This window comes from Alexandromys fortis, unplaced genomic scaffold, assembly GCF_014885135.2.
Source record: "Alexandromys fortis isolate MF-2015 unplaced genomic scaffold, M_Fortis_MF-2015_v1.1 scaffold_7, whole genome shotgun sequence".
Taxonomy (NCBI): domain Eukaryota; kingdom Metazoa; phylum Chordata; class Mammalia; order Rodentia; family Cricetidae; genus Alexandromys; species Alexandromys fortis.
The window spans coordinates 6,020,383-6,035,785 of NW_026067920.1; the positions used below are offsets into that span (position 1 = coordinate 6,020,383).

The 15,403-nt window shown below is 45.5% G+C and overlaps 1 protein-coding gene across 2 annotated transcripts in view; it reads right to left on the reverse strand.

Annotated features, from left to right (window-relative positions):
* The window catches only part of Limk2 (LIM domain kinase 2), a 68,366-nt gene extending 59,815 nt beyond the window's left edge, over positions 1 to 8,551 (reverse strand). For both annotated transcript variants that reach the window (XM_050140959.1, XM_050140958.1), the window contains exon 1: positions 8,406 to 8,551. In XM_050140959.1, coding sequence (XP_049996916.1) covers positions 8,406 to 8,421 — 16 coding nt within the window. In that variant the 5' untranslated portion in view covers positions 8,422 to 8,551. The remainder of the gene's footprint in view (positions 1 to 8,405) is intronic.
* Between the last annotated feature and the right edge of the window lie 6,852 nt (positions 8,552 to 15,403).

A 15,403-nucleotide genomic window follows, 5' to 3' on the forward strand; every position in this document is an offset into this window, starting at 1 on the left:
TCAGTATAATAGTGAAAACAACTTGAGTATCATGTAACATTAAGTAATTTTCTCATTAAATGTTCTTTTTATTTGTCCCATGGTATTTGAGTATTTGGAAATTTCATTATGCATACTTTAAATTCCAGACATGGTAGCCAGTGCCTCATAGAGAACATTCAAGGTGGTCAACAAAACACAGAAAAAGTTTTGGTTTACCTCTCTGTCATCCTTGACGTTTTAGACCCAGGATGACTGCTAAGTTTAATTTAGTAGATTTTTATTATTATGAGGGTTACTTGAGAAATTTCATGTTGTAAGTGTATGAACTGATAGAGCATGCCATGTAAACCTGAATACACTAAGGAAGGTGTTCTCCTTTGTCCCTTTGCCTAGAGGAGCTGACTGACACAATCTAGGAGTTCAGTGCTGACGGAAAATGCATGGGTTGTCAGAGCTGATTTACCTCTACTAGCTCACAATACTTGAAAATCATATTTAATATGACTGAGAAACTAGACTTCTAGTTTCAGCTTCAGTTCATTGCCTCTTGTGTTGCTACAGTGCCCGTGTCTCCCAGTTCCCATCATGGATAGCATAAGTTGTTCTTCTTTCCACTGGACTTTTGCTGTTGATTTTAATATAACCCTGATTTGTATTCCTCTTTATTAACATGATCCTGGTACAAATACTATAATTTCCATCTTACAAATCTTTCATTGTTTTCTTTCACCATGACATGTTGGACTTACCTGCGTGATAATCTGAATTTCATTATATCAGGACCTTATTCTTCACCTCAAAGTCTTATTTTCTTGTCTGCCATGCCTTCATCTGCACTTCTTCTTTATAGAGCTTTGTTTTCAACTACCTAACTAATTTAAATACAGACATCTTTCCTCAGGTGCTGAAGCTGATTTTCATTTGTACTTTCCACAAGACCCCAAATATAGGAGTAAACAGGTGTTCTGCAAAGGCTAATATCAGTCTCGAGGTTTCTAACTTTTTAGGAAAACGTTCTATGGCAGGAGGAAGGGGGAAGAGAAATGAGAGAAGTCAGTTTGGTAGAAGACTAACTTAGTGGAGGCAGAGTTTAGTTTGTTTTATTAATCACTAATCTAGGTGCTTAGAAGAGCACTCTACACAGATTCAGAGCATATTAAAAATCGATTAAATTATATGTTCATATTTGCATTTACTATTTCCAGTGCTTGACAAAGATGACTTTTATTTAAATTCTTATACTATACAATTAAGAAATCCGTAACTCATTTGGTTTCTAGCCATAAATAAAGGACATTGAGCCTATAATTCGGGTTCTTAGAGAAGCTAAATAAGAAGGAGAACCCAAAGAAAAACATATAGGCATCTTCCTGAATATTAACCTTCATCAGGCGATGAAAGGAGACAGAGACAGAGACACACATTGGAGCACCGGACTGAAATCTCAAGGTCCAAATCAGGAGCACCAGGAGAGAGCACGAGCAAGGAACTCAGGACCGCGAGGGGTGCACCCATACACTGAGACAATGGGGATGTTCTATCGGGAACTCACCAAGGCCAGCTGGCCTGGGTCTGAAAAAGCCTGGGTTAAAACCGGTCTCGCTGAACATAGCGGACAATGAGGACTACTGAGACCCCTGGCCATGGGTTTTTGATCCTACTGCACCTATTGGTTTTGTGGGAGCCTATGCAGTTTGGATGCTCACCTTACTAGACCTGGATGGAGGTGGGTGGTCCTTGGACTTCCCACAGGGCAGGGAACCCTGATTNGTTTTCATGTAGCTATTTTCCTACCTGGGAGTATAAAAATTAGCGATTTTTATATAAGAATCTATAGACCTACGTTATTACATAGCAGCTTAGTGGATGTATTTAGCAAAATCATTGCTTATTCCTCACTTAGAATGTTTTTTTTTGTTTTGTTTTGGTTTGGTTTGGTTTGCGAGACAGGGTTTCTCTGTGGCTTTGGAGCCTGTCCTGGAACTAGCTCTGTAGACCAGGCTGGCCTCGAACTCACAGAGATCCGCCTGCCTCTGCCTCCCTAGTGCTGGGATTAAAGGCGTGCGCCACCATCGCCCGGCCATTTGCTTGTTTTTGGTTTGAGAAAAGGTCTCATGTAGCCCAGGCTATGTGGCCAGGGTTGGTCCTCCTACCTGCACCTCCCAGGTACTGAGATCACAGAAGGGCACCACCACTTCTCTTCCCATTTTAAAGAAGTATTATTTATTTATTTATTTACTTATTTATTTTCATTTTAGGTGTATTTGCCTAAATACATGTTAAGTGCACCATGTGTGTGCCTAGTGAGTGCAGAAGCCAAAAGAGGGTGCAGGATCCTCTGGAACTGGAGTTACAAATGATTGTGAGTGGCCATGTGGATGCTAGGAACAGAACTTGGGTCCTCTACAAGAGCAGCAAGTGCTCTTAACTATTGAGCCACCTCTCCAGCCTCCTTGCTCACTTAGGTTTTTCTTTTTCTTTTTTCTTTCTTCCTTCTTTTCCTTCCTTCCTTCCTTCCTCCCTCCCTCCTTCCCTCCCTCCCTTCCTTCCTTCTTTCCTTTATTCTCTCTCTCTCTTTTTCGAGACAGGGTCTCACTATGTAGCCTCGGTTGTCCTGGAACTCAGTATTAGACCAAGTTGGCCTTGAACTCACAGAGATCTGCCTGCCTCTGACTCCAGAGTGCTGGGGTTAAAAGCATGTGCTAACATCGCCCAGCGTCCTTTTGCTCATTTTTAAGGAGGCTAAATAACGTCACCACCTTTCAGGATTAACCTTATGGAAGACTAGAAGTAGTAATGGCCGTGTGAACATCTCTTGGGTGCCCGGCCCTAAGCTGGGCCTGTCTGTGAGCTTCTTCCCCTCCTTCCTGCAAGCATGTCCAGAGGTTAGCCAGAGAAAGGGCTGAGTGGACTGCCTCCCCAAATCCAATGTTTTCAAAACAAGTCCTGCGAGTTTGTTCTAGGTGCCGATGTGCAAGGCACAGAGCGGGCCACAAACATGCAGGGTCTGGTGAGTGCTCCCTGGGTGAAGGACAAGGACGTGCGGATAAGTCAGAGATAAGTCAGGTTCTGGGGACAAGGTGAACTATGCACAGTAACAGTCGGCACTGCAGACCTGTGGGACAGAAGGCTCCTCTGGCTGACTGGCAGACTCCGACTTCATTTGCTGTGAGCAGGCGTTTTCTTATCTGGGGAGCCCCACAACGGACCTCTTATCAGAGAACCCCAGTTACTTAACTCACGGTTTCTCATTCAGCAGTTCCCTACCTATTGTCGATGACAGAATTGCTTTGAGTCCCCGGGCGGTGGTGGTGCACGCCTTTAATCCCAGCACTTGGGAGGCAGAGGCAGGCGGATCTCTGTGAGTTCGAGACCAGCCTGGTCTACAAGAGCTAGTTCCAGGACAGGCTCCAAAACCACAGAGACACCCTGTCTCGAAAAACAAAACAAAACAAAAAAAAAGAATTGCTTTGAGTCCTCACCAATGTGAAGCATGCTAAGCGCTAGTCAAGTATGGATTAGCCAATCAGAGGTCAGGACCACACCATCAGACTCCAAACCTATGGTGTTGGTTACAGTTCAGACTTCCTTTCATTTATTTATTTATTTAGAGCCAGGGTTTCTCTGTGTAGCCCTGGTTGTCCTGGAACTCTCTCTGTAGACCAGGCTGGCCTCGAACTCAGAGATCTACCTGCCTCTGGAGTGCTGGGATTAAAGGTGTTTTAGACTTTCTTTTCTGATCCATCGGATTAGAGGAGGAAAGACTTCATCAAATAGAATCCCAGGGTGAAGTTCAAGGAATGCGCTAAGGGAGGTAGGTGAGGTCTCCTGTTCCAGCTGTTAGCAGCTGTAAACTGATAAAGGATGTGACTCCCACTGCTACGTAAGTGTAACCAAGGAAGACCTGTGACTGCTACAGTCTCACTTAAGTATCACAGTGACAGGATACATAGAGGCAGTCCCCATCCTTCCCTAATGTGTCTCAAAAGACCTCCTCCAGGGCTCATTGACCAGAGCCAGCCCTGGCATGGTAATCACCAGAAAACACAAAAAAACCATCATGGATGTGGAGGCCCCAATTTAGCATCCTAAGCATGATGGGTTTTAGTGAAGTTAAATATCTTGTGATTATCTTAGGTCCGCCCCTGGTGTCTTCACTGCACATCGAGGGCCACCCAAGTCACCTTCCCCTACCGATGCTATGAGGCACCTCCTACCGGTCAGTGCTGCCTTTGCTACCGCTAACACCTTGTGTCAGAGGCCACTGTACCCACCTGCAGACTGGCATCCTGTGCCCATGTCATGACATCTATGATCCTAACCCCAGAGTGTCAGCTGTGGGTTGGAAAACTCCACAGTCCCTAGCCCGCTACTAAACACTCCGCAGTTGCCAACCCCAGCCTCCTGCTTCACGGTCTCCCCAACTCCCATTCGTTCTGAAAATTGAAGGTCACTCTATGGTTTCTTCACTGTTACGTTCTCATTCCTCTCACATTAAAACAAACAACAACAAAAACCTGACCAAGGCTGGCAGCCACTCAGTACACACACACACACACACAAACACGCATGCACACACTACTCCCCCACACGCAGTGTCCCTGGTCCCATCCCTGATCAAGGCTGGCAGCCACTCAGTACACATACACACACATACACGCATGCACACACGCGCGCACACACACACCCCACTCCCCCACATGCACATGACCAAGACTGGCAGCCACTCAGCACACTGCCGTATTTCCACTCTCACGGTTGCGAGCACACCTGCTGACCGCCCATTGCTCCTCGCCCCTCTGACTTTCAGAGCACCTGTCCTGATGATGCGCTCAGGATTTAATGTTGAGCTGCCATCAGCACACATTCCACAGAGGAAGGGGCTTGTCCTATCCTGCCTCATGCTTTGCCACTCACGGCTAAACACGCGAACACAGCTTCTGACATTCCGTTGTCACACAGAGGCTTTGCAGCAATGCATCTGGATTTCCATCTTCTTAATTACCCTGACCAGGCATCAAGTTTCTCAAAAACCACAAACCACGGATTATTCACATCCACAGCTACTTCAGTGTGTGCACGTGAACACGCGTGCATGTCCATGCGTTAGGGTGCATGGGCATTGCATGAGTATACATGGGGTCAGCCTTGCGTGTTCTTACCCTGGAACCACTCACTCTGGTTTCTGTTTGTCTCAATTACATTTATTTATTCGTGAGGGGTAAGGATGTGCACACCACCAAATACGAACACAACTTACAGAAATTAGCTAGGCTCCTGCTGACCAAACTCAGGTCTTCAGGCTTGACAGCCATCTGAACAGTCCCAGACACCTTGTTTCTTTGAGACAAAGCCTCTCACCAGGACCTGGGGCTAACCAGTCCAGCTAGGGGTCCACCTGTCTCCGCCTCCCCAGCACCAGGCTTATATACGAGCTACCACATCTGGCTATTTAAACGGGGTTGGGGATCAAACCGGGGCCCTGATGCTTGCAGCACCTTGCCAACTGAGGTGCCCCCTCGGCTACTCCACGGGTATTTTCTAAGGGTCTGTAGGTTCCTGCCACACATGTCTCCCAATGTTCTGGCCTCCTAGGTTAGTCCTGGCCGACCCTGGGCAAGCCTGTTTTCCTCCTGGAGCCTTAGTTTCTTCAGATGTAAAACGAGGAGACGGCACATAGTCTCAAATATCGTTCCTGGCTCTGGCATCTGTTAAAATTTGTAAGAGGTAAAACTTGGCCTAGCCCAGTTCCAAAGACTTCACAGGCACTTGGTAAATATTTGATTTCCTTGTCGTTGATTCTCCTGTTACACAGGAATGCGAGGTGTCCGAGAATGTATCTGAACAGAAGGAACAAGTAAGTTCCAGGCCCCACTTCCTTCTCAGACTCGCTGGACAACCTTCTTCTTGTGACGCAGAAAAGATGAAACACTAAACTGAGACCGCAAAACAGAGTCATAGCTTGTGAACAAGGTACTTCAGGCCTAAAGTCTTCTTAACAAAAATAAATACATGATAACAACAATAATAAAAAAGTAAAGCCACTTTCAGGGCTGAGGGTAGAGCCCAGTAGTAGAGTCATTGTCTAGCACGTGCAAGACCTCAGGTTCCATCCCCTCACCTATTAAAAAACAAACAAAACCTGCCTGCCACTTAATTCAGCGGGTGCAGTGCCCAGGAGACTGAGGGAGAACCAACCTAAGCAACGTAATAATGGGCTGCTGTCCTGAACAGAAAAATAGCGACAGCACTAGATGCTCTTGCAGAGACCAGAGTTCAATACCCAGCACCCGCATGGTGCTTACACCCATCAGTAACTCCAGTCCGAGAGGATCTTCTGGCCTCTGCAGGCACCAGGCATGCAAGAGGCACATGTGTGCACATGCAGGCATGCACATAAAAGAATGCTTCAGTTAAAATGCAGGGTGGTTTAAACGATGCTAAGGATGTAGCTCAGCGGCAGAGTGCTCAGCTAGCTAGCACCGGGCCCTGGACTGATCCTTAGAACCACACACAAATCAAAAATGACTAAGATCAAAAATGACTCAGAAATTTCACAAATTTCTGAGAATCAAAGATCAAAGTTGAGACTCTACAGCGGTTAGAAGAAGTCACCAAGGTGGGTGCAGTGGTGCACACCTTTGATCCCATCACTCAGGAGGCAGAGGCAGACAGATCTAGGAGAGCCAGGGCTGCAAGGAGAAACCTTGCCTCAAAAAATAAAACAAATAAATAAAAAGAAGTCACTGAAAGTCAGTTGAGCTGAAGAACACATTTGTAAATTCAGGGACCGATTTTATTTCTGTGTGCACTCTGTGTGGATACACGCCATGGGAGTGCAGGCACTGCAGAGGGCAGAAGGTGTTGGGTCCTCTGGGGTAACAGAATTGAGAAGCAGCCAAGCTCTGGTCCTCTACACGAGCAGCACACACCTTAACCTCTGAGCCATTTCTCCAGCCTCATAAACACAAACACAGGATCGCTTGTTTAGCCCAGGCTGGCCTCACAGTCCCCACGGAGAAGAGGATGACCTTGAACTTCTGATTCTCCTGAGCCCTGGGACTGCAGGCGTGCATCCTGTAAGCATCTAGGCAGTGCTGGGGATGAAGTCCAGTGTTCTACCAACTGAACTGCATCCCAATCCCCAACTCATTTTTGCTTTTTATAGAGAGACATGGTTTCGCTGTGTAGCTCTGGCTGTCCTGGAACTCACTATGTAGACCAGGCTGGCCTTAAACTCACAAAGATCTGCCTGCCTCTGCCCCCCGAGTGCTGGAATTAAAGGCATGCGTTACCAAGGGCAGGCCTCATTTTTTAAAAATGAATTATTTATTTAGAGACAGGGTCTTATTCTGTATTCCAGATTGACCTAGTTAGCACTCCACATGCAGACCAAGCAATTCTCCTAGTGCTGGGATTACAGGTGGGCACCACCACAACCAGGCAGGGAAAAAAATAACTAAGGGGCAAGACAGAGGCATTTCCGCCCGGTTCTTTCTTTCTCCAGAGCATATTATCACCAATGAAAACAAAAATCCCATGCTCCCATAGAGAGGAAGTGACCCACTGGCGGCCCAGGCCTTGAATTCAGGATGGAGGAAGTGACTGTCCACAGGCCCGAAAGCCAGGAAGTGGAGGCAGCTATCCAGTCCCTCCCCCACCCCTAAAATTCTCCCTTGGCCTTTCTGGAAAGCTTTTGAAAGTCGACACTGATAGACCCAGAAATTGAACCACTCACACAGGTGGCTGGGAAACAGGCGGCAGAAGGCTCCTGGTGCCGCAGGGCAGGAAGCTGCAAGGTGATGCGTGAAGGGGCTTCAGACCCAGCCAAACCAATTCTGAAATTACCTTCCCACAACCCTTCCTCTCAGGGTGCCCCGCTGGCTTCCGAGACCACTGAGGACTCAACAAGTCCCCTGAGAAGACTTGAAACTTCTCCACATGATGTGGCGAGCTTTGTACCTGAGGAGAAGGGTTCGATCTCTTCTCCACAGTCCACATCTTAAGCTCTATACTCCTATTTCCAGGACCCTCCAAAAATCCTTGGCTCCAAAGACACCTTTAAGAACTTTGGATCTACAGAAAACCCAGGACCCGGAATAACTTGGAATCTCACATCCTGAACCCTAGAAGACCCTGTACTTCTCATTCCAGACTCGCCCATCACAGAGAATCTCTGCCGTCGGCTTCTGTAACCTGGAGACCTGCCCCGACTGCAGTCCCGGGGACCCACCTCGTGGGAAGCTCCCTACGCGCAGGCCACTAGGAGCCCTCAGTCTGCAGGACAACCCACCCCTAATTCCAGAGTCCCAGGACCTCTAAGTCCCGAGCGAGTTCGGTCCTCCCACCCTGACAGGACCCAAGAGGATCAAGCCACCCAGAAACCCGCGAGCGGTGGGCAGGACGGTGTGGCCCTTTCTTACCCGCCAGCGCCGCCATGGTTCCGGGCGCGGACACCAGGGGAAGGACCAGCCGGTAGCAGCAGCTCAGGTCCGCGCCTGCTTGCGGTTTAGAGAGGAGGCTGTCTCTGCCTCTGCTGCAAGAAGGATGCACCGCCTACGGCGCCCGGGGAGGACCAAACCGCACCTGGCACGGGGACCCGCCTGCCGACGCCCCGCCCTGAAGCCCCGCCCACTCAGGTTCCCGCCCCGACACTTGCCCCGCCTCCCGCACGAGATCTGGTGCGTCTTTGGCGCCCCTTAGCGAGTGGCGTCCTCTAAAAGCATTCGGATTGATTATTATAGGCTGGGGGTCGCAACACAGAAGACCCTCAGTGCCCAGTGTAGCCCAGTTTCCCTTCTACACTGCTTGAAAATGGCTCTATTCATCAGGTGCAGAGCGTGGGTGGGAATCTCAGGTCTTTTGAGCCCGAGTTTGTAAAGAGCAATGTGAACACGGAGAAGCTCCCAGCTAAGAGAAACCACTTTTGCATATCAAAGGTAATTACTGTGGAAGTGAGGTCTCCAAGAGCAGGTGCTTATGGAGACTAAGTAAATGCAGTCTATTATGAGTATCTGGAATGTTGAGTCCAGGACTCTCACCACCCATATAAAACCCCTGAATATGGGCTGGAGAAATGGCTCAGCAGTTAAGAGCACTGACTGCTCTTCCAGAGGACCCGAGTTCAATTCCCAGCACCCACATGGCAGCTCACAGCTGTCTGAAAATCCAGTTCCAGGGGATCTGACACCTTCACACCAATGCACATAAAATAAAGATAAATAAATCATAAAAAACCCTGAATAGTTAAGTCTCGTAGTAAATAGCATAAGCTTTGCCTGTAATCTATGCACAATCCTCATATGCTTTATTTTATTTTATTTTATTTTTTGTTTTGCCACCAGGTCTTAGTATGTAGCCAGTCTGAACTTGAACTTCAACACTCAGCTTCTAGAGTGCTGGGATATACTTGCTTTAAATCATCTTTAGGTTGCTTCTAAAACCCAAAGCAATATAGATGCTATCATAGCTATCTTATTCTGGGACAAAGAATAAGGAAGACAGGTCTGGGCACTGGATCTGGGGCGCAGTTGGGAGAATACTGTCCTAATAAACTCCTGGGTTTGATTCTGAGCACCATGAAGCAGCTAACTTGTGATGCCAGCAGGAGGTGGGAAGACCAAAGTTCAAGTTCATCCTCAACTTCATACCAAGTAGTAGGCCAGCACAGGAAACAAAAGACCTTATAAGAAAAAAGGAAGACAGATTCAACGCAATGCCCAGCAAAATTCTTCAAAGACCTCGAAAGAACGGTACTAACTTCATTTGGAAAAGCAAAAAACCCAGGATAGCCAAAACAATCCTGAGCAATAAAAGAACTTCTGGAGGCATCACAATCCCTGACTTCAAACTCTACTACAGAGATACAGTACTGAAAACAACCCGGTACTGGCATAAGAACAGACAAGAGGACCAACGGAACTGAATAGAAGACCCAGATATCGGGGCTGGAGAGATGGCTCAGCGGTTAAGGGCACTGACTGCTCTTCCAGAGGTCCTGAGTTCAATTCCCAAGCAACCACATGGTGGCTCACAACCATCTGTAATGAGATCTGGCGCCCTCCTCTGGCGTGTGGGTATACATGGAGGCAGAATGTTGTATACATAATAAATAAATAAATCTTAAAAAAAAAGAAGACCCAGATATCAATCAATCCATGCATCTTCGAACACCTGATCTTTGATAAAGAAGCAAAAAATATCAAATGGAAAAAATAAAGCATATTTAACAAATGGTGCTGGCATAATTGGATATCAACATGTAGAAGAATGAAAATAGACCCATATCTATCACCATGCACAAAACTCAAGTCCAAATGGATCAAAGACCTCAACATAAAGCCAGCCACACTGAACCTTATAGAAGAGAAAGTGGGAAGTACACTTAAACGCATTGGTACAGGGAACCACTTCCTAAATATAACCCCAGCAGCACAGACACTGAGAGAAATAATTAATTAATAGGACCTCCTGAAACTGAAATGCCTCTGTAAAGCAAAGGACACGGCCAAAAAGACAAAATAACAGCCTACAGAATGGGAAAAGATGTTCACTAACCCCACATCAGACAGAGGTCTGATCTCCAAAATATACAAAGAACTCAAGAAATTGGTCACCAAAAGATCACATAATCCAATAAAAAAAAATGGAGTACCGACCTAAACAGAGAACTCTCAACAGAAGAATCTAAAATGGCTGAAAGGCACTTAAGGAAATGTTCAACATCCTTAGTCATCAGAGAAATGCAAATCAAAACAACTTTGACGTTCCATCTTACACCTGTAAGAATGACCAAAATCAAAAACACTGATGATAACTTATGCTGGAGAGGTTGTGGGGAAAAGGGAACACTTCTGCATTGCTGGTGGGAATGCAAGCTGGTACAGCCCCTTTGGATGCCAGTGTGGTGATTTCCCAGAAAATTAGAAAACAACCTTCCTCAAGACCCAATAATACCACTTTTGTGTATATATCCAAAGGAGGCTCAGTCATGCCACAAGGACATGTGCTCAACTATGTTCATAGCAGCTTTGCTTGTCATAGCCAGAACCTGGAAACAACCTAAATGCCCCTAGATCGAAGAATGGATAAGGAAAATGTGGTATATTTACACAATGGAGTACTACACAGCAGAAAAAAATAATGACATCTTAAATTTTGCAGGAAAATGAATGGAGCTAGAAAACATTGTATTGAGTGAGGTAACCCAGACCCAGAAAGATAATTATCACATGTACTCAGTCATAGGTGGTTTTTAAACATAAAGCAAAGAAAGCCAGCCTACAAACTACAATTCCAGAGAACTTAGACAACAATGGGGACACTAAGAGAGACATACATAGATCTAATCTACATAGGAAGTAGAAAGTAGAAAAAGACAAGATTTCCTGAGTAAATTGGGAGCATGGGGACCTTGGGGGAGGGTTGAAGTAGGGAGGGGAGAGGCAGGGAGGGGAGCAAAGAAAAACGTAGAGTTCAGTAAAAATCAATTAAAAAAAGAAAAAAAAAAAGAAAAAAGGAAGGGGCCTTGAGAGATGGCTCAGCAGTTAAGAGCACTGGCTGCTCTTTCAGAGGTCCTGAGTTCAAGTCTCAGAAACCACATGGTAGGTGGCTCACAACCATCTATAGTGGGATCTGATACCCTCTTTTGGCATAATGGCATACATGCAGATAGGCAGTCATACAAAAATAAATCTTAAAAAGTGATGGGTTGAGGGCGGGGCTCAAGAGATGGCTCAGCAGTTAAGAGTACTACTACTGGCTGCTCTTCCAGAGATCCTGAATTCAATTCCCAGCAACCACATGGAGGCTCACACTGCCTATAATTCCAGTTACAGGGGATCTGTCACCCTCACACAGACATACACACAAGCAAAATGTGAATGCACATAAAATAATAAATAAATAAATAAATAAATAGGAAAAAGGACGGGCTAGAGAGATGGTTCAGTGGTTAAGAGCAGTGGCTGCTCTTGCAGGGGATCTAGGCTCTGTTTCTGGCACCCATGGGGCAGCTCAAAACCTTCTGTAAGCCCAGTTCCAGGGAATCTAATGCCCTCCATGGGTACCAGGTTCACATGTAGTTCACATACATACATGCAGGCAAAAACACTCACACACATAAATCAAAAATATTAGCTGGGAGTGGTAATGCATGCCTTTAATTCCTGAGATTGAGGCCATTCTGGACTACACAGCAAGTTCCAGGACAACTGGGACCACACAGAGAAACCCTGTCTCAAAACAAACAAACAAACAAACAAATAAATGGAAATGAAAGGTGTGAATGTGTGTAGCAATGACATAGGTTTATTTCCCTTAGTAGTTTTAATAGTTTCAGTTTTTGTTTGCTTTGCTTTTCTTTGAAATAGAGTCTCATATAGCCCCAGATGGTTTCAAAATTATATTGTCAAAAAAGGCTTTGAGTTCTTGAGGCTCCTACCTGTTTCCACTGTGCTGGAGTTACAGACACGTGCCACTGCAACTACTTCCCTAATAGCTTTGGTTTCGGGGCGCGGAATCTACAGTCCCACAACTGTGGACCAACAAACATACTGCAGGGTGAGGAAGAACAAGAGCAGCCTGCAGCTCGCGTGCAACCTGCATCCCCAGCCTCCAAACTGTTCAAAACAAGCACAACTTCCCGCTCTTTTATAAAACTTCTTTAGATGCTGATAATAAGCGCCTGAGGACCCAGGTTTGATTCCCAGGACACACAAGGTAGCTCACAGCCATCCGTAACTCCAGTTCCAGGGGCTCTGACTCCCTCTGTGGGCACAAGGGACATATGTAGTGTTGAATTATCTCGGGTTGGGAAAAAACCAGGCCAGCTGAAAGATAGACCAATTATAATTTTCTTTATTAGAAGGGGCAAACTCACAAAACAGGAATGAGTAGTCCAAGCTCAGCTGTACCCAGGAAGTCACCCGTTAACCTGATCCCACCCCTTAAAGATCACTGGCTGACAAAGATTCCCCATCAGTGTGGCACACAGATATACACAGGTATGTGCACAGTTCTCTGTCTTCCTACCTTGACGTTTTAATACAAGTGGCTGCTAGCTAGATGTGTCTTCTGTGACGCCTCTGTATGACCCAGTGCACTTCCCTCCTGGGAACCCTCCCAGGCTGTGGGCTTCCCTCTGAGGAAATATGTGATTTTTAGGAAACACTAGATTGTGTACTGACTTAAAGTGAAAGAATCCACAGGCCTCTTCATGACTAGCAGAGAGGAAACCGGATTCTACTCATCCTGCATATGGAGGGGTTCTGCTGTATTTTTCCAACCACAGAGGAATGGGAAGTCTTACAGCCAACAATCCCTGGCTTTCTTCTCCGTCCTTCTCCTCCACAATCCAGCACCCACATCTGTCCTCCTCCCATTCTGTTTATCGCCTGTCCTTCCCTCTCCCTCGTTCTCAGTCCACTTTCTCAGTATCTCCAGTCTCGTATCACAGAGAGCAGGTGTGGCCAAATCCCTCAAGTTCCTCCAGGAAAGTCCAGGTAATTCAGAGGAAAAAAATGTAAAGGAAGAAAATAGCTATCGGAAGGATGACAAACCTAGAAGGCAGCATTCCAATGTGAACCCCCAAACCATTCTCACACCATCTGAGAATAACGAGGAAGGTTTGGAGAGCAGGAAGGGTCTACTAAGTTTCTAGAAAGCACCCACCTCGTCAGCTTATTTAGCTAACTATACTTGGTTAGTTAGTACCCAGGTCTAGATCCTATGGGCTGAATCACAACGAAGTCTCTAGACTCTTGAAGACTTGGTCCTTACAACTACTTCAAATTGGTCTTGGTGACTTTATATCTGTGGTCCCAGACACTTGGGAAGCTGAGGCAGGAGGATAGCTTGAACATAGTACTTCAGGGCCAGGTGGGGGAATACAGAGGAAATGCAATGGGCTCCCTATTGTGAGTAAAGAATTGAAGCAGAAGATTAAAGTAACAACTTTATACATTCAGGATGGACTAAAGATGAACACTGGCTTAGCTATTTCACAGGGGCGCTGGGTCTTCCCCTTTCCCCTATTGGTTCTCTCTAGACACCCACCCAGCCCTGTGCCTTCCTGCATTTTCTCCTCGAAGAATCTTCTGAAAACAAGAAGCTGCCATCTCAGAGTTTCCCTTTCCTACTGTGTTTCTCTAACCCTGCTTCAAAGTCATGTTACAAAATAAACAGGCATGCTGGGCGGTGGTGGCGCACGCCTTTAATCCCAGCATGTGGGGAGGCAGAGACAGGAGGATCTCTGTGAGTTCGAGGCCAGCCTGGTCTACAGAGTGAGTTCCAGGACAGGCTCCATAGCTTTTGTGCCCTGCTTGTCTAATTAGGACAGCTTACTGTCAGCAGTCAGTCGGGGCAGGGGCATTTTCTTGCCTAGTGGCTTGCTTTTGCCACAAAGAAAGTAAACTCCATGTGGTGTTTCTTCGATGCCGATCATCTTCTCTGAAGTAGATTGGTGCTGCCAGGAGCAGACATGTCTCATTGTCATAAAAAAGATTCTAGGTTATTAAAGCACCTTAAATGCCATATTCTGTAGATTTCTAAAGTGTTTGAAGAGGACCTGTCTATCTAAAATATATCTTTGTTTGACCTTGAAAACATACCTAATGTGACTACAAGTTCAATTATACTAGGTGATTAACTACTAACCTATATTTCCTTATTATCCTAAACAGATGGTAATAATTATTTTCAAGAACTAGAACATTGCATTATATTGTTAAATGAACTATATAGGTACAATACCTTGAACAAGAGTAGAAATATATGTATAGTATGTTTTAACAAATCTCAAATTTGTATCAATATACAAAATTTGTATACAATACACAAAAGTTCAATCCAATGTAAAACATTAAAAACTACTAGCTGTTTTTTTTAAAGTAGATTCAATAATCTACCTTTTATCTTATCTACCCTCCTTTTTTTCTTTTCAGAGTAGATTCAATAATCTACCCTTTTATCCTATCCTATCTATATTCTCCTTTCTTTTCAAAACAAAAACCTTGATTCTAATTTCCTTTCTTTAGCTTTTCTCCTGACCATTGTCCATGACAATTTGCAACCAACCCTCTTAACAAAGACAAACATCCATAATCCATTTTTTGGGAATGTGGGTGTAGTTTTCTAGGTTACTTGCTGCTGACTGGGGGCACTGATGATCTTATGGGGACCCAAAGAAATTTTAGTCAAGTCCTGATTGGAGTATTCTATGAGACTGGATCATCTCAGCCAGCAGTCTTGAAGTTGTTCTGGATGTAGAACTCAGAGGAAACCGCGACAGAGGTGCTCTGAAACATTGAACCTTCTGGGCCACCAGCTCCTATCGGAGATTTTTCAGGGGGGTCTTCTTTGATCAAATCTTATTTTTCTTAATGCAGAATGAATCCACAGCCTCTCATTTCCTGTGGGAAAA